Source organism: Mytilus galloprovincialis, chromosome 9 (assembly GCF_965363235.1).
Source record: "Mytilus galloprovincialis chromosome 9, xbMytGall1.hap1.1, whole genome shotgun sequence".
Taxonomy (NCBI): domain Eukaryota; kingdom Metazoa; phylum Mollusca; class Bivalvia; order Mytilida; family Mytilidae; genus Mytilus; species Mytilus galloprovincialis.
This window is the reverse complement of record NC_134846.1, coordinates 33,890,174-33,910,994: the sequence shown is the minus strand read 5'-3', so window position 1 is coordinate 33,910,994 and position 20,821 is coordinate 33,890,174. Positions and strand designations below refer to the sequence as shown.

Sequence of the window (20,821 nt, the reverse complement as noted above, 5' to 3'; positions counted from 1 at the left end):
CAAAATTAAAACAAAATGACCACTTATAATGAAATATTTTTCAATATTCTGCTTATATATATGTTTGGAAAAAGGGGATAAAATCCCTTATTTCTTTGTTTGTTTAAATTATCTTTTCAAGTGTTAGTAATTTTAACGTGTTAAATCTGAAACACGGAAAAACACCGACATCAATATGATCCTTATGCATGTAAGTGATATTTTATAAATGTTGCTTGCTTTTATATACATTTGTTTGTCTCTGATTTCAAAATAGACAAACATATAAATTCTGGACAAATATAAGAAGCAAATCTACAAAGTCTGCTATAAAATTGATATATATCTCCGATTTCGATCTATAGATATAGAATTGATTCTCAGGTGTGACAGATCATGATATCAACATTTATTCAGCTCATCAATGCGTGATTAAGAAAAAGACAACATCATATAAACTATAGTTGACATCCACAATAATCGATATTAGGAGTCTTAGGATTTCCTGCAATTACTGGGGTGTGGTTCTACATTAGTTAAAATGGATGATATAGCATCACTGGTTATAGACAATGGGTCGGGTATGTGTAAAGCTGGCTATGGAGGTGATGATGCCCCCACCACCGTTTTTCCGTCAATTGTTGGAAGGCCGAAACATCAGGTTTGTCATTCATTAAATATTAAACTCTCTAAATCTAATTAGTTCTGAGATATGTAAAAATCTACCGTTATAAAAAATTGAAAACAACACGTTTAATAATTTCATGCGAACGAAGCGCTTTTATGAATGTACCTCCATCAGGAACGCTCAAAGTCAAACATTTGAAATCCAAGGATGTATAAGTACCGAAACCGTTGAAGAGCTATATGACAAAAAATACGTAAAATAAATAGCCAAATTCACCTAAAGTCAGCTTTGCTTGAGGGAGTTGAAACCTTAGTTTTTTTAATATACACAATTTGTCCCTCTAGCTAAAAATACTAAATAATATTTATAAGCAAACGTTTTTATTCAAGTTCCTAAAATCATGACTGCTAGTTTCATAATTTTATTCATTTAATAATTGAATTCTTCTTTTTCTTTATTTATTGAATTGTAAAAGCGTTGACTGAATTACATTTTGTATATAGCGCGAGCGCGCTTCATTCTAAAATGTGCGCACGTACCGTGATTTTGTTGTTGTAAAAACCACGAAAACCCGCGATTTCTTTCATTTTTTTCTAATATTTATATACCTGTGTACCTTATTGTGGAAGCTCGATATCATGAATATGAACATTTCATTATGAAATGAAGGTTTCTTTCAGAATGACGAAAGATTGATGTAAGTCAATCAAAATAACGTATTATAATCAAAAATACAAGTACTGTAATTATTGACAACTAAAGTCCGCAGAAGAACTTATTTGTAATATCATAACCAAAACATTTTTTCAAATCGAATTTATTAAGGTTATGAAGAAAGGTTTTCCTTATCATATATATACTTTAAAAGATGCTATATTACAACAATCGCCCAATTCCTATAGTGAAAACTTTAATTTGCGTTATTTTTCAGGGAATAATGATAGGAGCGAACATTCGAGACTATTATGTCGGAGACGAGGCTCAAACCTACCGTGGTGTTCTTTCTTTAACATATCCAATAGAGCATGGAATAGTGACGAACTGGGACGACATGGAAAAAATATGGAACCATACATTTTATCACGAGCTCCGTGTATATCCGGATGAACACCCTGTTTTGATGACGGAAGCACCTCTCAGTCCGAAAGTAAACCGAGAAAAAATGATGGAAATTTTATTTGAAACCTTTAGTGTTCCTGCAAGCTATGTTGCTATCCAGGCCGTGCTTTCATTGTATTCCTCAGGGCGCACAACGGGGATAGTACTGGATTCTGGTGATGGAGTAACGCACGCTGTACCGATATATGAAGGATACGCACTACCTCACGCGACGCTTAGACTTGATTTAGCAGGAAGAGATATTACCGACTACCTCCTCAAAATTTTAACGGAAAGAGGTTATTCCTTTACAACTTCGGCCGAAAGAGAAATTGTTAGAGACATCAAGGAAAAATTATGCTTTGTTACAGAAGATTATGACGCGGACATGCTTCGGTCCGTTACAACCACGGATTTAGAGACGCATTACGAACTACCAGACGGGGAAGTCATATCCGTTGGCAACGAAAGATTCCGTGCAACCGAGTGCCTTTTCCAACCATCTTTTATAGGAATGGAGGCATTCGGAATTCACGAATCTGTGTATAATTCAATTGTAAAGTGTGACGTTGATGTTCGGAAAGACCTCTTCTCCAATATAGTATTATCTGGGGGAACGACACTCTATGACGGGATGTCAGGGAGACTTAAATCAGACATTGGACATTTAGCCCCTCAAAACATGGCTGTAAATGTCATTGCTCCATCAGAGAGAAAATATTCGGTATGGATTGGGGGATCTATTTTAGCATCTTTGTCCACATTTGAGGACATGTGGATTGGTAAAAGGGAATATGTGGAATGCGGTAAAAGTATTGTACATAGAAAATGCTTTTAAAAGCAGTGAATTTGTTTTCTTTTGGAGAAAAAGAAGATAAGAACTACTAAGATCGTTCAAATAAATCTGTTCTAAATTTTGTTTTGGTGTTTACTTAAAAAACTAAATTTTCATAACTTGTGAATATAAATTTTCTAACATATTGGAATGATCTCTGTAAGGACGCTTTTCACAAGAAAACGTTCTGAAAAAGCAATACTGAGCACTCATAACAAATATTGTAATGATTATTGTTTGTTTATTTATGTGTTGATGACAATCCAGATTTTGGATTTTATATCAATAAAAAGTTTGACTTTGACATTAACAAAGTTTCGCATTCTTAAGTTCTCTTTTTTAAGTTTTCGTGATTAGTTCCATTCTCATATTGATGATATAAGCCATGATTGGGTCAACTTTAAGTCCAAGTCATCTACCGCAATTTAATGTTTTGTAAGTCAAGTTTAGTTTCGTGATAAGAATAAGAATAAAATTTAAGAGATGTGGTATGATTGCTAGTGAATCAACTAATTGCAACTTTAGTATAAGGTTGTAAGTGACAATTGTTTACAGATACTATAAGTCAATCGCCACTACGTCATGATTTTATTATATGTATTATTAATTTGATGTCATGTTTCGCCTGGTCATTTTTACGGAGAGAACAGAAATTTTGAAATGATGTGGGTAATTTTAGCGATCTTTAAAATAAACTTATTCGAAAAGGTTACCAATTCAACACTGTGATTAGATCTTTGAATATTGTTTTTTTTTTAGCTCACCTGGCCCAAAGGGCCAAGTGAGATTTTCTCATCACTTGGCGTCCGGCGTCGTCGACGGCCGTAGTCGTTAACTTTTACAAAAATCTTCTCCTCTGAAACTACTGGGCCAAATTTAACCAAACTTGGCCACAATCATCATTGGGATATCTAATTTAACAAACGTGTCCGGTGACCCGGCCAACCAACCAAGATGGCCGCCATGGCTAAACATAGAACATAGGGGTAAAATGTAGATTTTGGCTTACATCTCTGAAACCAAAGCATTTAGAACATATCTGACGTGGGGTAAAATTGTTTATCAGGTCAGCTTCTATCTGCTTTAAAATTTTCAGATGAATCAAACAACCCGTTGTTATGTTGCTGCCCCTGAATTGGTAATTTTAAGGAAGTTTTGCCGTTTTTGGTTATTATCTTGAATATTATTATTGATAAGAGATAAACTGTAAACAGCAATAATGTTCAGCAAAGTAAGATCTACAAATAAGTCAACATGACCAAAATGGAGTTATAGCCCGTTATAGTTTAACAATTTTTCGTAAATTTTTGTAAACTTTTACAAACATCTTCTCCTCTGAAACTACAAAGACAAGTTTAATCAAACTTGTCCACAATCATCATTAGGGTATCGTGTCCGATGACCCCGCCTGCGAACCAAGATGGCCGATATTGCTAAAAATAGTACATAGGGTTAAATGCAGTTTTTGGCTGCCAAAAGCATTTAGAGCAAATCTGACAGGATATCATTGGTCAAGATCTATCTGCCCTGAAATTTTCAGACCATTCAGGCAACCCGTTGTTGGGTTGCTGCCCCTGAATTGGTAATTTTAAGAAAATTTTGCTGCTTATGGTTATTATCTTGAATATTATTATAGATAGAGATAAACTGTAAACAGCAATAATGTATGTAGCAAAGTAAGACCTAAAAATAAGTCAACATGACCAAAATGGTCAATAGACCCCTTAAGGAGTTATTGCCCTTTATAGTCAATTTTTAACAATTTTCATAAATTTTGGTAAATTTTTACAAAATATTTTCAACTGTAACTACTGGACCAAGTTCATTATAGATAGAGATAATTGTAAGCAGCAAGAATGTTCAGTAAAGTAAGATCTACAAACACATCACCATCACCAAAACACAATTTTGTCATGAATCCACCTGTGTCCTGTTTAATATGTACGTATACCAAGGTGAGCGACAAGGCTCTTTAGAGTCTCCAGTTTTGGTATTAATATTAATGTTATACACAAATGCACATTCATGGCTCTGCTACTAGTATCTGTCGATTCATGTATCATGGCATTGCACAAGGTCATGTTTTTCTCCGACTGTTAATTATGTCTTTATACTAAAAACGTTGGATGTTGGATGTGTACTGTCCTGAATGATACTTTAGTCTTAGATGCATGATTTTTTTTATCAGTTGTTATTTGCTTTGGAATAACTGTCAGTAATTACATGTACGCTCAAATCTGTACTAAGTGACTTTTTGTTGTTGGTATGTACAAGAAGTACTCGTTCACGTCCACTTTAATTTGTGTTTTCGTTTTTCTATTTGTATCAATCTTATGAGTTAAGACTTTTTTTAACTGAGTGTTATAGTTCGTTCTTATATGTTACTAGTATATACTGTTACAGGTTCGGGGGAGGGTTGTCAATCTCGCTATCACTGAGGTTTAACCCCGCCAAATTATGTATGTATTTGTCTGTCCCAAGTCAGGAACCTCGGTGTAATTCGGTGGTTGTCGTTTGTTGTTGAGTTATATATTTTTTTCCGTTTTGGTACATGGTTTTCTCGTTTGAATTGTATTCCATTTTGCCATTACGGGGCCTTTTGAGCTGCATGACTATGCGGTATTGGCTTTGCTCATTGTTGAAGGCCGTACGGTCACCTATAGTTGTTAATGTCTTGACTGTCATTTTAAATTGGGCTTATCATAAGTAATTGCGGACAGGACAATTTGTTTAGCCTTACCCTTTCCGTTATTTTTTGTTTTCCATTAATTTCAATTAGTTTTGCGTTTTACAGTTTAATATGAACATAACTGCGTTTTACTATTTAATGTGAACACAGAATGTGAACATACATATATACTAGAAATAACTTTATTTTGCTATGATCAACTATCAATTCCAAGTTTAATATCTACAGCGGTCACTGATATATTATAGAGATCTCAGAATAGAGAGTCATGATAGTATATCAGACCGCTGTGGATAGTCAACTTGGAATTGATAGTAAATAGAAAATACAAGTTATTTGTAGTATATGTATCATGTGTTCTTCATTATAATACAGAAAAACGCGAAAATAATAGAAATTTATAGTAAACGAAAAAATATCGGATATTGGAAAAAAAGGAAAGGGCCAAAAAAAATGTCGCCAAGCAGGAACATATATATACTTATTGACATAAAATACAAGTACGTGTTCTTCAAGTCTTTATATAAAGACAATTATATGTTTATCGAAATAAAGTTCTATCATCCCACCTCCAACTAAACAGTCAATAACCGTGGCACAGTAGATAACAGTTTGTGTCACAGTCCCAGACCCTCCGTGAAAATAAGGAATGCAAAAAGTAACAGGCGATATGAACAACTGAAAATTTAAAACATGTTCAATTTCTTTTTTCTCTTTATTCCAAGATGAATAGATTACAAATGATGATTACATTTTTTTCAATCTAATTAACATTTTTAATCCTTAAATTGCTCCCGTTCTGATATGTCGCACATCAAGGTGAGCAATTTAGGGGTTAAATAATTTTAATTAGATTGAAATTTTCCATATAGAGCCCCATGCACATTTCCTGGAAAAGATTTTTACTTTGTCCAATGAAAGTGCAGAATCTTAGTTGCGACCATATTTGGTAATATTAAACAGCGCCATCTGTATTAAATTCATCAAAAAGTTGCCACGCGGGAAGGAACAAATCATACAATATGGACGAAGACGTTGCAGCAATCGTTATTGACAATGGATCTGGGATGTGCAAAGCTGGATTTGCCGGAGATGATGCACCAAGAGCAGTGTTTCCATCAATTGTTGGACGTCCTCGTCATCAGGTTGGCATTTGAGACTTTTCTTTTCAAATCTGAATACTTCCATCCTCAAATTCACATTTATAAGTAACTTGCTTGCCACGAGTCATTAAGTTGACTTGATGTCACCAAAAGTAACTAAATACCCACCAGTTTATCTGATACAGAACATATTTTGATTTTCAACTGTCAAACTATGGAGCATTGTTTTTCATTGCCGTAATGCGAGTTATTCCCCTTTGTAGCCATCTTACAGGACAACGTGCTCAAATTCCTTCACAAATAAGTCAAATTTAACTGTTATTATAGTGCAGAGAAAGAAAGCATTTTTATTTGGTATAGCCTTGTAAGTTACGATCTATTCTAGATTAGGATATTTCAATTTGTTTGAGACTTGCCAAGCTGCTTGCATGGCATGTTTTTTGTTTGGTGTTGGGTGGGGGTGCGGTGAGGGGACAGGGCAATTTTAATTGATGCCTGGTATTAAACGATATATTTCCCAAAATAGAGTGTTTGTTTATTTTCTGCAAGATAAAGTCCAAGGAATAATTGTGTATACAAATTTGTTAATATATCATTTCTCTGCGCGGCAAAAGGAATTTGCGTATTTTGTCATTACATTAAAGATGCATAAAAAAGCAGATGTGGTATGATTGCCAATGAGACAACTCTCCACAAGAGACCAAAGGACACAGAAATTAACAACTATAGGTCACCGTACGGGCTTCAGCAATGAGCAAAACCCATACCACATAGTCCATAGTCCGCTATACAATAATGTAACAATTCAACGAGAAAACTAACGGCATGAACCCTGACATCATTGACTTATTTTCATTATGCTATGTTTTGTCGTTGAATTCAGGGTGGACTACATATATTTTCATACAGTGAGGTAACATAAATGTGATCTATATGAACATGCTTCGTCTGAAAAATATAAAGGCTATAAGCTATAATTAGTATAAATCACTAAGACTGAGGGCAGGGAGTCCTTGATATTATTTGAATATGTATAATGTTTTAAGCCATTTGCCCATATGGGCGTACAGAGTTAATTATAAAAATAAATGCCCTACATTGGATGAACATTGCTTATCAGAGAATATCAAAACATGCAAAGGCAACAATCCAAAAAGACCTTACGGAGAAAAAAAAAAACATGGTGGATAGTTTTGTTCTTATTGTGTGCTTCTTGCCAATCTTGGTCCAATTTAAATAAATGCCGATCATCAGAATAATATATTAATACTAATGAACTTTAATAAAACGATATTGATTTATTCACGCACTGCCTCGTCATATCAATTATTCAAAAAAAGACTGGCCAATCTCCCCTGAATTTGTTGTCTTGATTGATAGATTGAGTTATTGATTGTTGGTTGCTTAACATCCAGTGGCAGTGGCAAATGGCAGTGGCATTTTAATTTTTACGAAAATTTATTTCATTCATCTAAACCTACATGCTGGGGAGATATGGTATACTAGTAATCAATTTTACAACTATTTTCGATGCATCCATGAAATCTAAACGATCTATACTATAATTTAGAATTAATTTATTGAATATTTTTGCGTCTCGAACTAAAGTGTTTGATGACAGGATCCTCTTGTGAGCCCCATAGTCCCTCCCCCTTATTATCATACATTCTAGATTTTTCAATATATCACTTATTTGTACAATATATATATTTATTGTATAGCAATATAATATTCTCCACAAAAAGTAACCAAAAGTTAGCGTGCAATAAATTCTAATATTGCACTAGTGCAATAAATCTTCAAAATTCATGACGTCATCAACGACAAAATCTTAGTTTAAATAAATTTTGACTTTCAAATATTATATTGCTATACAATAAAAGGGTTATTGCATGAATATTGGGGAATATTGTCCCTCGTAGAACAAATATTACACTCGCAAGCTCGTGCAATATAAAGTTCTACTCGGGACAATATTCCCCAATATTCATGCAATAACCCTATAGTACCAATAGCAATGTTCCATATTTTCCCTAAATATGCATGTTTACCATCAACGTGAAACTATATAATATTATAGAGCGAACTTATGGGGAGGGGGATGTGGGGGGGGGGGGGGGGGCACAAGTTTCCTTTGTAATAATTCTAAATTCCTATGGTGCAAACTTTAATGTAATTTTTACTGGCTATAAACATCACTTCAGTCTTCGCGCTGAACCACAGGCCCAGCAGCCCAGGCTTGTAAAATTGCTCTTGGGTCTGTAAAAATTATATCAACAGGCCAACAGAATCTAACTAAATTTGTCCAAAAGTTCACTTCCTGGCCTGTGGATCTAACAGTTCATTGTGAAGATTGTCACTTGAACATCAACAGACCAATTATACGTATTGGTATGCAGTTAGATCGATGAATTTCAGGGAAAAAATCAATATGCAACAAATAGTTTCACTGCTGCAATTATCTCTGGCTTAATAATAAAAATAAGACATTGTGTATTTGTGTGTATATTTCACATATCTGACATAATTTAAGTTATCTTTGAATAAAATGTACGATTTATATGGTTTAGAAATATCTTACAAAGAGCATCCTCGTGAAGTTTTTGATTATGACAATGTCACATTACTTGGCTGTTTTTATAGTGACTTAAAAAATAATGTTTGGGACTTTTTGATTATAATGGCAAAACAATTGTGATTATGTGATTATTTGGACACCCCATGAAAGGGCATTAGCTGTCAAATGCATGTTCTTCACCGATTTCGATCTAATTTTAATTAGATTCAATTTACCGATTTGACCCAAAATTCTCATATTTTCTTTACAACATACTTAGACGAATATCCAAAATTCCAAAATATCCAAGTGAAACAATTAACAATATACGTGCTCGCTAAAACGTACCAGTTTCGTGCGTATTTTTAGATCAGACACTCTGTGACTCCACCTTATTATCCATCGATATTAACTCCGAAGACTGCCGACGGTATTATTACCTGATATAAATATCAATGAAAATAGATAGCGAGCACGTGCAATCAGATTTTCTAGGTATGTGTGATGTCAATTTGTTATGTTATATTTAAAAAATATGTGTAAATTATCGTGTAATGGTTATTTTTTTTCCTTAAGATTTCCTCGAATAGGAGTACAAAACAACTTCATACAATTTGGGAGTTCCCGATGTCATAGGACTAGAATCTTCTTTCTGTGTTAGTGGTATTATAACTGGAATGTTTTGCCAAATTATTTTCAAATAAAATGAGCGTTTAGACTCAAAAGCGTGAAAGCTGGTATCAATCGGATAGGTTATGTCCTTTTCAAATGATTTCTGTAGTTTCAACTGTTGTTTATTTAAATTTAGTACTGCTACACAACTGTCCCAGGATATACTTATAGTGCCTAGTGGGTATTGGGTTTTGCTCTTTGAAGTCAGTACAGTGATATACTTTACAGTTGCATTTTTTACGTCATCACGTGAAGAGCTGACTCGCTGGCAATTTAATCACATCTTATTGTTAAATAGGTGGTATATACCATTTTTATAAGTTTCTCCATATTTTTTTCAGGGAGTTATGGTTGGAATGGGCCAGAAAGATTGCTATGTAGGAGATGAAGCACAGAGTAAAAGGGGCATCCTCACTTTGAAATATCCAATTGAACATGGTATCGTCACAAACTGGGATGATATGGAGAAGATCTGGCACCACACATACTACAATGAACTGAGAGTAGCACCAGAGGAACACCCAACATTACTTACAGAAGCTCCGCTCAATCCAAAGGCCAACCGAGAAAAGATGACACAAATTATGTTTGAGACTTTCAACTCGCCAGCCACATATGTAGCCATACAAGCCGTTCTGTCGTTATACGCGTCTGGAAGAACAACAGGGATAGTGCTAGACTCTGGTGATGGTGTCACACATACAGTTCCAATATATGAAGGTTATGCTCTACCCCATGCTATCCTGCGTTTAGATTTAGCTGGGCGGGATTTAACCGATTATCTGATGAAGATCTTAACAGAGAGGGGATATTCGTTCACAACTACAGCTGAAAGAGAAATTGTGAGAGATATAAAGGAAAAGCTTTGTTATGTAGCTTTAGATTTCGAACAAGAAATGTCCACCGCGGCATCATCATCGGCGCTGGAAAAGAGCTATGAACTACCAGATGGACAAGTTATTACAATTGGAAATGAAAGATTCAGATGCCCAGAGGCTGTTCTTCAGCCGTCCTTTTTGGGCATGGAGTCTGTCGGAATTCATGAAACTACGTACAACTCTATAATGAAATGTGACGTGGATATTAGAAAAGATCTATATGCAAACACTGTTCTATCTGGAGGATCCACAATGTATCCCGGAATTGCCGACAGAATGCAGAAAGAAATCACATCTTTGGCACCAAGCACCATGAAAATCAAAATCATTGCACCTCCAGAGAGAAAGTATTCCGTATGGATTGGAGGATCAATCTTAGCCTCGCTCTCGACTTTCCAGCAGATGTGGATCAGCAAACAAGAGTACGACGAAGCAGGACCAAGTGTCGTGCATAGAAAATGTTTCTAGGACGATATTTTAAGGGACAGAAATAGCTTTGCGCATGACTAATATTATGTAACAGAAGAATTTTAAAATAGATAAAGAAATGTAATATATATCGTCAAACTGTAAAACATTAGAATGAATTATATAACAAATTGTATTGACATTGTTTTTTTGTTTTTTTTTAATTTTGTGTGTACATTGAAATATTAGAAATTCACTTGACCTTGTTTTCAGTTGTTGTACAGAAATATTGACTAGTTAACTTTAAAGGCTCAATTAAAAACAAAGAAAAAGGGGTAGCTAATTCAATTGTATAAACGAACGATGATTTCATTTTTTTTGGAGGGGAGTCGAAAGAATATTATCCGTAAAATAAGGAATTGTAAGAATCTTGAATTCTGGAAAATTGATAAAAAAAATGTATGATGAAAACTAAACAAACTGAAAAGCAAGGCGGAGGTTGACTTCATGTTCACCGATATTATAGTATGAACAAGCTAAACATCATTCTTCATATGCCAGAGTTCGCAAAATCTTTTTTCCCTGGAGGTCCTTGAAGAAAATCTGCTGGTCCTCTTATTTCTATTGCAAAATTGTGTAGATTCTTTAAAACATCTGGCAGTCAAACCTTAGGACCACCACTTTTCGCGAACTATGATATGCTTAAAAGTATATGTATAATGTTTTTAACCCATCAGTCCTGTTTTTGTCATCACAACTCCTCTGAAACCAAAGAACAGAATTTCATGACTAGATATTAAATAAGGAAATTATATAGTAACAAGTCTAAGCATAGCTACTGGACATATATGACTGATTTTTCTTAGGAGTTATGCCCCTTTAACTTACAATTTTGGCCTAAATATACTACATGCCAGTTTGTCATCATAGCTCCTCTGAAATCGAACAACATAATTTTATGAAACTTTGTTGATAATAAGGACATAATATGTAGATGCACATATCCACAAGATTTTTTTATCGGTTAAGTTTTGAAGACGGATGAGTCTTTTAACTTAGGAATCTGAGATTTTGATTGCCCAATGACAATGAGTGGAGTATGTTATAAGTTGGCGTCCGTCGTTAACTTTTGCAAAAATCATCATTGGAGTTTCTGGTTTAAAAACATATGTCCGATGAATTGGCCCGTCAACCAAGATGGCCGCCTTGTCTAAAATAGAACATAAGGGTTAACATGTTTTGATTTTTATCTCCGAAACCAAAGCATTTTCGGGAAAATTGTTCATCGGGTCCAGATCAATTTGGCCTGAAATTATCTGACAACCCTGTTTTTTAGGTTGCTGCCCCTGAATTAGTAATTTTAAGAAAATTTTGCAGTACTAGTATTTTGGTATTCTCTTCAATATTATTATACATAGAGAAAACTGTTAACAGCCATTATGTACAACAAAGTACAATCTAATTAAAAACCGATCTCTCATCGCTCCTGTTTCTGATATGTCGCATGGGAGATCTAACGAAACCCACTTTGAGGTCACATGTGAGTGACCTCGTAGGTGTGTCTTTTTCGACCAATGAAATTGAGTCTTCCACGATCTTGGAAGTTTAACGTAAGGCAAAGGGATGTAACTCATTTTATTTACGACGAAATCGTCAGTCATAATAATTCATAAACTTTTTTGATTGGCTTATTAATAGGTCGTCAACTCATTTGCATATCTTTATAAATTCATGACTTAGTTCACTCACATGTGACCTCAAAGCCGGTTTCGTTAGATCTCCCACGCGACATATCAGAAACAGGAGCGATGAGAGATCGGTTTTTAATTAGATTGAACAAAGTAAGGTCTACAAAGTGAAAGAACTTAAGGTCAACATTATTTAACTGGTCAATTGATCCCTTAAAGAGTAATTTCACTTTATAGTTAATGTCTAACATCTTGACAGAGTCAAAAAGCGAGACATAGTTTAGGTGTGCTGATTTTTGAAGTGGCGGCGGCGTTGTCAACACTGTACTAGTTTGGTGGTGAACCACAGAATTAGTGGTAGTTATATGCTATTTGGTATACAGTTGTATAAGCATTGGCTCATCTCATTTCCATGGAGATTATTTGGCCCTGCCCTCTCAGCCATGGTCTATTGACGTTGCAACACTTGCTTAGTTTACATGTATTAGTTTGTGATTAGGTCAGTTGATGGGGAACCACTAGATGAAGGTCAATGATATTTGGTATGCAGTTGCATACTAGTATAAGCATTGTCATATCTCATTTCCATGGAGATTATTCGACTCCGTCCTATAAATGAGGATTTTTTTACCATCTTGTGTTTTGAGCAAAATCTAAAGAAGATACAGAGAAGCTTACCAGACTACAAGCTGGAGAGTTGTCTCATTGACACTCATACCACATCTTCCTATATCTACAAGATCAACAAAATAGAGATTTTTGTCATGAAGTCTATTCTCGTCTACAATGTTGGAGAGTGTCCTTTGTTTAATATGCAAATAGACAGGTGAGCGACACAGGCTCTTTACGATAAGTAAAAAGAACAAGTTAACAAGCCCTAAAAGCTGCTCACAAAGTCTTTAGGTTCATGTGCCTCGCGGAAGAATCCGCAGGTTCTGCAGAAATCAAAACAAACAGTATTAAGGTATATTTTTTTTAGGGGCGGGGGTCTCAATTAAAACCGATATGATATGATAGTGCTTTGCCAAAAGTGTCGTATCTTGTTATTCAAAAAAATATATAATTAAGGGATGTGGTCAATCTTATTAAAATAAGTTCTCATCACTTGCTCCTCGATGTTTTATATGTCGCCGTGTGACATATAAAAAATCGAGGAGCAAGTGATGAGAACTTATTTTAATAAGATTGGGATGTGGTATGACTGCCAATGAAAGCGTGCGAAATTTTAACATTTTAACACGAAGGGTACCTGCCACATGTGAAGCAACATCTGCTTTACATTCCGGAGCACCCGAGATCAAGCAAGGTTTTGGTGGGGTTCATGTTTCTCGGTCTATGTTTTTTTCTATATTGCATTTTGTGTACTGTTGGTCTTTTGGTAGTTTTTCGTTTTTTTGTCGGTTTTGTGAGTTATTTAAACATATTTATTTATAGTGGATCGGGAAACAAGTTTTGCAACTTATATTAATCCGGCCACTTTGTGGGTGCGAGTGCTGCCTTGTAGCGGCATTAGCCTGCTCTTTTTTGAAATGGGCTATTTAAAAAAAAATGAGGCAAAAGTGTGACATGGGGGGTCCAATTTCAAACTCAATACTTTGTATTTCTTTTTGTCTTACCCTATTACCGATACTTTAAATTTTATAATTCCAAAGTTTCAGGCAGAATGAAACAGACACATTGAATAATCTTAAATTTTAATAACATACATCTCAAAAAATTTGAACAGAAACCATACTACTTATAAACAAGTTTGGTAATAAAACAGTTAAAAAAACATTGCTCAAACCTTTTCCAAATGAAAGTCAATAGAAAAAGAAAAATTTTAAAACCAAAATTTCCATCTTTTCTGCTAAATCATATAATAACAATCAAATTGAATAGCTTAATTTGAAAAAAATAATAATAACTAGTGATTGAAGTTTTTGCCAATAAAAAGAATCTTAATATATTTCAGTTAAAATAGTAAACTTTGAAAGCCCTGAGTTTTTGTGATCATTTGCAAAAAAAAAATGTCATTTCATTGTACCGTTTTTATGTAATTGTATATAGAAAAAGCCTTCTATTTTTCAGTATTTTGTCACACTCCTGACATATGTTACAAAGATTGAAAAATGCTTTAAACTTTCACAAAAAATCACTTAACACATTGCTATATCATTGATTTCAATTACTGATATCTTTTGCCATAGAACAGGACTTTCTTTTTAGGGCCATTTAAAAAAAAATACAAAGAGAGGCACCCAAAAATGTCAGGAGTGTGACAACTGTCTTTAAACATCTACCAAAGAATAGATAGGACTTAAATGTTTTCTTCTTCTTTATTTTTCAGAAGTGGCTATTCCAAAGAGAAGAAAAAAAATTATTACAACTGTGATATGTTTATATCATAGATGTGGGAGTGCATTATATATGTCAGGAGTGTGACGCTTTTTTTAAGACATTTTCTGTCAATTCATAATTTCACAAGGACAAGTCCCACAAGTTTTTTTGTGTTAGAAATGTTGAAACCAAGTTATATTCCTATCATTTACCCCTTAAATGTGTTATTTATCATAATTGTTTTGGCACAATGAGTTTTAATTAGTTATTTTTCTATTTTTTGTGCACAGTAATGCAAATTTATCAAAGGAAATAAGTGTGTACAACTATAATATCATATAGGAAAGTGAGGAAATGAATTTTGTACAAAATAGAACAATTATTTTGATTTAAAATGGTATATTTAAAGATGTTTCAAGGATTAACCATTCAGATGTAATTCGTCACACTCCTGACATGAATTTAACAATTTACGAAAAATATGAAAATTAGCTTTATTTTTAGGACAGATAATTGAAAGACAGCTAGTAAAATGAAGAAACTTTTGGTAAAACTTCCATTCCATAAAACATCTACTAGATTTGCTGAAATAAGCAGGGCAAAATTCTCTAGAAGAAAGCAATCAAAGAAAGAGACTTCGAAAGAGAGAACCCGCAAATACTGGCTGAATCTGAAATTAAAAGATGATCAGAGGAAGTTGGACCATCTTTAACAAAATAAAAACCTATAAAACCAAGCTAACAAAAAAAGGCTTAAAGAAAGAAGAACTTTGAATTCCAAATTTGATAAACAATATAAAGAAAAACAAAGGCAGTGGCAGAGAAACAGTAGAAAACTGCACAACACACAAGAAAACAACTGCCACAAAACCCAAATGCTTGGACAAGTACTTTGAAACACATCATAAAAAATGCTACACCAAGAAGAAAGGGCCTTCTAGACGAGATCATTCATAAGCAGTTGTTTTCTTGTGTGTTGTGGAGGTTTTCTCACTGTAGATCTGGAATCTGACACAGTCACAGATCTGTTCTCATTTGAATTTTTGAGCTGTTTTTGTTCGATTCTAAGTCCTTATTCAACCCAACTTCTTTTTCATCTTTCTTCCTTTTTTCTACTGTTTCTCTGCCACTGCCTTTGTTTTTCTTTATATTGTTTATCAAATTTGGAATTCAAAGTTCTTCTTTCTTTAAGCCTTTTTTTGTTAGCTTGGTTTTATAGGTTTTTATTTTGTTAAAGATGGTCCAACTTCCTCTGATCATCTTTTAATTTCAGATTCAGCCAGTATTTGCGGGTTCTCTCTTTCGAAGTCTCTTTCTTTGATTGCTTTCTTCTAGAGAATTTTGCCCTGCTTATTTCAGCAAATCTAGTAGATGTTTTAAGGAATGGAAGTTTTACCAAAAGTTTCTTCATTTTACTAGCTGTCTTTCAATTATCTGTCCTAAAAATAAAGCTAATTTTCATATTTTTCTTAAATTGTTAAATTCATGTCAGGAGTGTGACGAATTACATCTGAATGGTTAATCCTTGAAACATCTTTAAATATACCATTTTAAATCAAATAATTGTTCTAATTTGTACAAAATTCATTTCCTCACTTTCCTATATGATATTATAGTTGTACACACTTATTTCCTTTGATAAATTTGCATTACTGTGCACAAAAAATAGAAAAATGACTAATTAAAACTTATTGTGCCAAAACAATCATGATAAATAACACATTTAAGAGGTAAATGATAGGAATATAACTTGGTTTCAACATTTCTAACACAAAGAAACTTGTGGAACTTGTCCTTGTGAAATTATGAATTGGCAGAAAATGCCTTAAAAAAAGCGTCACACTCCTGACATATATAATGCACTCCCACATCTATGATATAAACATATCACAGTTGTAATAAATTTTTTTCTTCTCTTTGAAACAGCCACTTCTGAAAAATAAAGAAGAAGAAAATATTTAAGTCCTATGTATTCTTTGGTAGATGTTTAAAGACAGTTGTCACACTCCTGACATTTTTGGGTGCCTCTCTTTGGTGTCCATTAAAACAATAAAATATGTGATTTAGAGCACCAACATACCCTTAATTATAGTGCTAATATACCAATACAAACTTATTTCACATACTGACATTATTGGACTTTAAAACATGGTTACAAGGAAGCTTTAATTTTAAAAGTGTCATTTTTTGAAAGACTTTATTTTTTGTACATACCTTCACAATAAAGGTCAGTGTTTACTTATTATAAAATTTTATTGGACAAAATTACAAAAATATTTAAGACTAATAATGTAGCAACTACCAGAAATATTTCAGTTTAGCATAAAAACGATCCACTTTTTTCAATACTACTTTGAAAATTTCTAATTTTTTAAATGTCACGCTAAAAGCGTCACACTCCTGACAAAAATGGCCTGTTTTTAAAACATTTCTTTGAAGTGGTTTGAGATATCTTCATGAAACTTAGCAGCAAGCTAGCCCTGACTATCCTGCATTTTATAACACCTGTGTTATAATTCTAAACTTAACTAATATAAAAATATACCACAAAAAGTAAAAAACCTCATTGTTTTTGAAATGGCCCAAATCTACAAGGGTGTCTTTTACGTGCAAGAGATATGGCTCTCTCTTAACACGGGTCAGCCATTTATCGTCCCCTTCCGACGGACTATCATCCTCGCAAATGGTGTCAAGGGAGGGCCGAAAATTCAGTCCCTGAAATTTTCATTCCGGAACGGGAATCGAACCAGGAACCTTTGTGTTAGTAGTCCGATGCACTAACCACTACACCACGGCTCTCGGGTTTTGTGAGTTTGAATATCTCTGGTATTTTTATACGATTTATGCCAGTAGTCTCGTTGGATTACGAAAATTAGTGTCAAACAACCATTCCGACGGGAGATAAGACGAATGTCTGATTAATAAAAAAAAAGTATTACAGACAACAACCATTGACATTAACATGTATGTTTTCGAAAATTGCCCAAATTGGTCAGTGGTTGTCGTTTGTTTATGTGTTACATATTTGTTTTTAATTCATTTTTTGTTTTTTTTTTATATAAATAAGGCCATTGGTTTTCTCATTTGAATTGTTTTACATTGTCATTTCGGGGCCTTTTATTATTATAGCTGACTATGCGGTATAGGCTTTGCTCATTGTTGAAGGCCGTACGGTGACCTATAGTTGTTAATTTCTGTGTCATTTTTGGTCTCTTGTGGAGAGTTGTCTCATTGGCAATCATACCACATCTTTTTTTTTATAAATATAATAAAGGTTATGAAAGCAATATCTGCAAGACTTTAAAAAAATAATGAACATTTTTTAAAACGCTGCTTTGATTTGACGCAATATTTCAGAAGTGAAAGTTAACATTCAGTTATGCTCCAGTATACATAATACCTCAATTAATTGCATGCAGCGACGAAGGTCTGGACCAAGTTTTTGGTCTTGTTAAATCAAGTACTTCTTTATTTATAACACTTTGGTAAACCGTTTCTTTATATTTTTACAGGGAGTGATGGTTGGAATGGGCCATAAAGATTGTCATATAGGAGATGAAGCACAAAGTAAAAGGGGCATCCTCACTTTGAAATATCCAATTGAACATGGTATAGTCACAAACTGGGATGATATGGAAAAGATCTGGCATCACACTTACTACAATGAATTGAGAGTCGCACCAGAGGAACATCCAACATTGCTTACAGAAGCTCCGCTCAATCCAAAAGCCAACAGAGAAAAGATGACACAAATTATGTTTGAAACGTTTAACTCTCCAGCCACATATGTAGCCATACAAGCTGTTCTTTCCTTATACGCGTCTGGTAGAACCACAGGGATAGTGCTGGACTCTGGTGATGGTGTCACACATACGGTTCCAATCTATGAAGGTTATGCACTTCCCCACGCTATCCTCCGTCTAGACTTAGCTGGGCGAGACTTAACTGATTATTTGATGAAGATCTTAACAGAGAGGGGATATTCGTTCACAACTACCGCTGAAAGAGAAATTGTAAGAGATATAAAGGAAAAGCTTTGTTATGTGGCTCTAGATTTCGAACAAGAAATGTCCACCGCGGCGTCTTCATCGTCGCTAGAAAAGAGCTACGAACTACCAGATGGACAAGTTATTACAATTGGAAATGAAAGATTCAGATGTCCAGAGGCTGTGCTTCAGCCATCCTTTTTGGGTATGGAGTCTGTCGGAATTCATGAAACTACCTACAACTCTATAATGAAATGTGACGTGGATATTCGAAAAGATCTATATGCCAACACCGTCCTGTCAGGAGGGTCAACAATGTATCCCGGTATTGCCGATAGAATGCAGAAAGAAATCACATCTTTGGCACCAAGCACCATGAAAATTAAAATCATTGCACCTCCGGAAAGGAAGTATTCCGTATGGATAGGAGGATCAATATTAGCCTCGCTCTCGACTTTCCAGCAGATGTGGATCAGCAAACAAGAGTACGACGAAGCCGGTCCAAGTATCGTGCATAGAAAATGTTTCTAAGCTGTTATAAGGATAGAAGCTAAATGAAAGTACATGTATATATGACCGATATTAAATCACAACAGAACTGTTAATGGAATTAAATATATATTATGTAATTGTAAAAATTCGAATGAATGATAAAACAAAATGTTTGATGTGTGACATCGTTTTTTTTTAATTTTATGTGTTCCAGAAGTTCGAATTATTAGAAATTCACTAGACGGTGGTTTGCAGTTATTGGAGGGACGTTTTTTTCTAATCGTGTTAACAAACAATCAAAATATAAAGACTGCATTTTGGGGAGGGGAGTCGAGAGATAATTAACTGTGAGAACACGATAGAAAACTTGATATGTAAAGCATCATGAGCTGAACTTCCTAGGCAAAAATTTTCCTAGGCAAAATTTTTAATGAATAAATAGGACGACGAGGGTTGAAAAATTAATCAGTAGCCAAAGAGAATATTACAATCTGCAAACCGCACAAATGTAACTTCATCTAACTGTGTAAACGAACATTGGGGTAAAATTGCCCCTATCCCTTAACATGTTAAAAATATTGAAAGACAAGTCGAAGTGGTGGAGTAAAAAAAACCAATGTTTGTCGTCGAAATACCATTTTAGCAAATTATATAAATTTTGAATTAAATGATCACGATTCAAATAGTTGTGGGGGGGGGGGGGTCAAACTTGCTGCAAGATTTGTTTAATTGACATCGATTTTATATATATATCGTTGGGTTAATGCCACAACCAAATAACTGAAAATATAGCATTTTTCAGACGGCATGTTTTTAAGTTTTATGGGTACTTTAAAAGTTATTACATGTAAATAAATGATTTTGTATTTCAGTTTCAATGTTTGCTAACAAATTATCAAATACATAAGAACAAAATAAGTAAGACAATTGATTTATTGCTTCAAATTGTTTGAGACATAATAAAACATAGTATAACATTGAAAACACAATTGCCAAAACCAAGTTACGGGTGATACAGTATTGATGCAATCAAATATCCATGTTTAAAAATATGGTATGATAGTACCATAACACGGTAAGTACCATTATGACCTTTTGGCTGTTACGTTAAATATGAAAAAAATGCTGGTAGTAGTGCCTTAATCATTTAACAGAAGATAATTGTTTTTGACATATCAAAATTTATCTTATCAAACAGTAATTTGTATGACAGAATACAATAACAGGCATTATGTTTTTTTGGCATTACAAATAAATTTGTTTATTTTTTACAAAATATGCCATAACCTGTTATAAAGAAATAACTTATGTTGGCAATTAAAATTTATCATTATTTTATCTTAAAAATAAAGACCACAACGCAATATCCAATATAAGATAATCAATTAATGAATTGAAACAAACATCATTATTGATATATTGATAGAAATATCGTTAAACAATATGTAAATTTGTAAGATATTTTTGTAAGAATTACTGAATTGACTATA

General features: G+C 33.9%; 2 protein-coding genes across 3 annotated transcripts; both read left to right on the top strand.

Annotated features, from left to right (window-relative positions):
* The first annotated feature begins 389 nt into the window (after positions 1-389).
* On the top strand, positions 390-2,561 carry LOC143044860 (actin, cytoplasmic 3-like). Its single transcript, XM_076217061.1, has 2 exons — positions 390-640; positions 1,539-2,561. The coding sequence occupies exons 1-2, from the start codon at positions 521-523 to the stop codon at positions 2,541-2,543; spliced, it is 1,125 nt and encodes a 374-aa protein (XP_076073176.1). The 5' UTR covers positions 390-520; the 3' UTR covers positions 2,544-2,561.
* Positions 2,562-6,192: 3,631 nt separating this feature from the next.
* On the top strand, positions 6,193-19,500 carry LOC143044859 (actin, cytoplasmic 1-like). Of its 2 annotated transcripts, none has more exons than XM_076217060.1 (2): positions 6,193-6,374; positions 18,366-19,500. In XM_076217060.1, the coding sequence occupies exons 1-2, from the start codon at positions 6,252-6,254 to the stop codon at positions 19,368-19,370; spliced, it is 1,128 nt and encodes a 375-aa protein (XP_076073175.1). In that variant the 5' UTR covers positions 6,193-6,251; the 3' UTR covers positions 19,371-19,500. The 2 variants fall into 2 exon arrangements, with proteins under 2 accessions (XP_076073175.1, XP_076073173.1); XM_076217058.1 differs by lacking the exon at positions 18,366-19,500 and adding an exon at positions 9,903-11,047.
* The last annotated feature ends 1,321 nt before the right edge of the window (positions 19,501-20,821 follow it).

What these genes read in the sequence shown, in the direction of transcription:
- LOC143044860 (XM_076217061.1), top strand. Translation starts at nt 521, where the DNA reads ATGGATGATATAGCATCACTGGTTATAGACAATGGGTCGGGTATGTGT. An exon ending in TTGGAAGGCCGAAACATCAG is followed by an intron (nt 641 to 1,538) that starts GTTTGTCATTCA and finishes GTTATTTTTCAG; the next exon opens with GGAATAATGATAGGAGCGAA.
- LOC143044859 (XM_076217060.1), top strand. Translation starts at nt 6,252, where the DNA reads ATGGACGAAGACGTTGCAGCAATCGTTATTGACAATGGATCTGGGATG. An exon ending in TTGGACGTCCTCGTCATCAG is followed by an intron (nt 6,375 to 18,365) that starts GTTGGCATTTGA and finishes ATATTTTTACAG; the next exon opens with GGAGTGATGGTTGGAATGGG.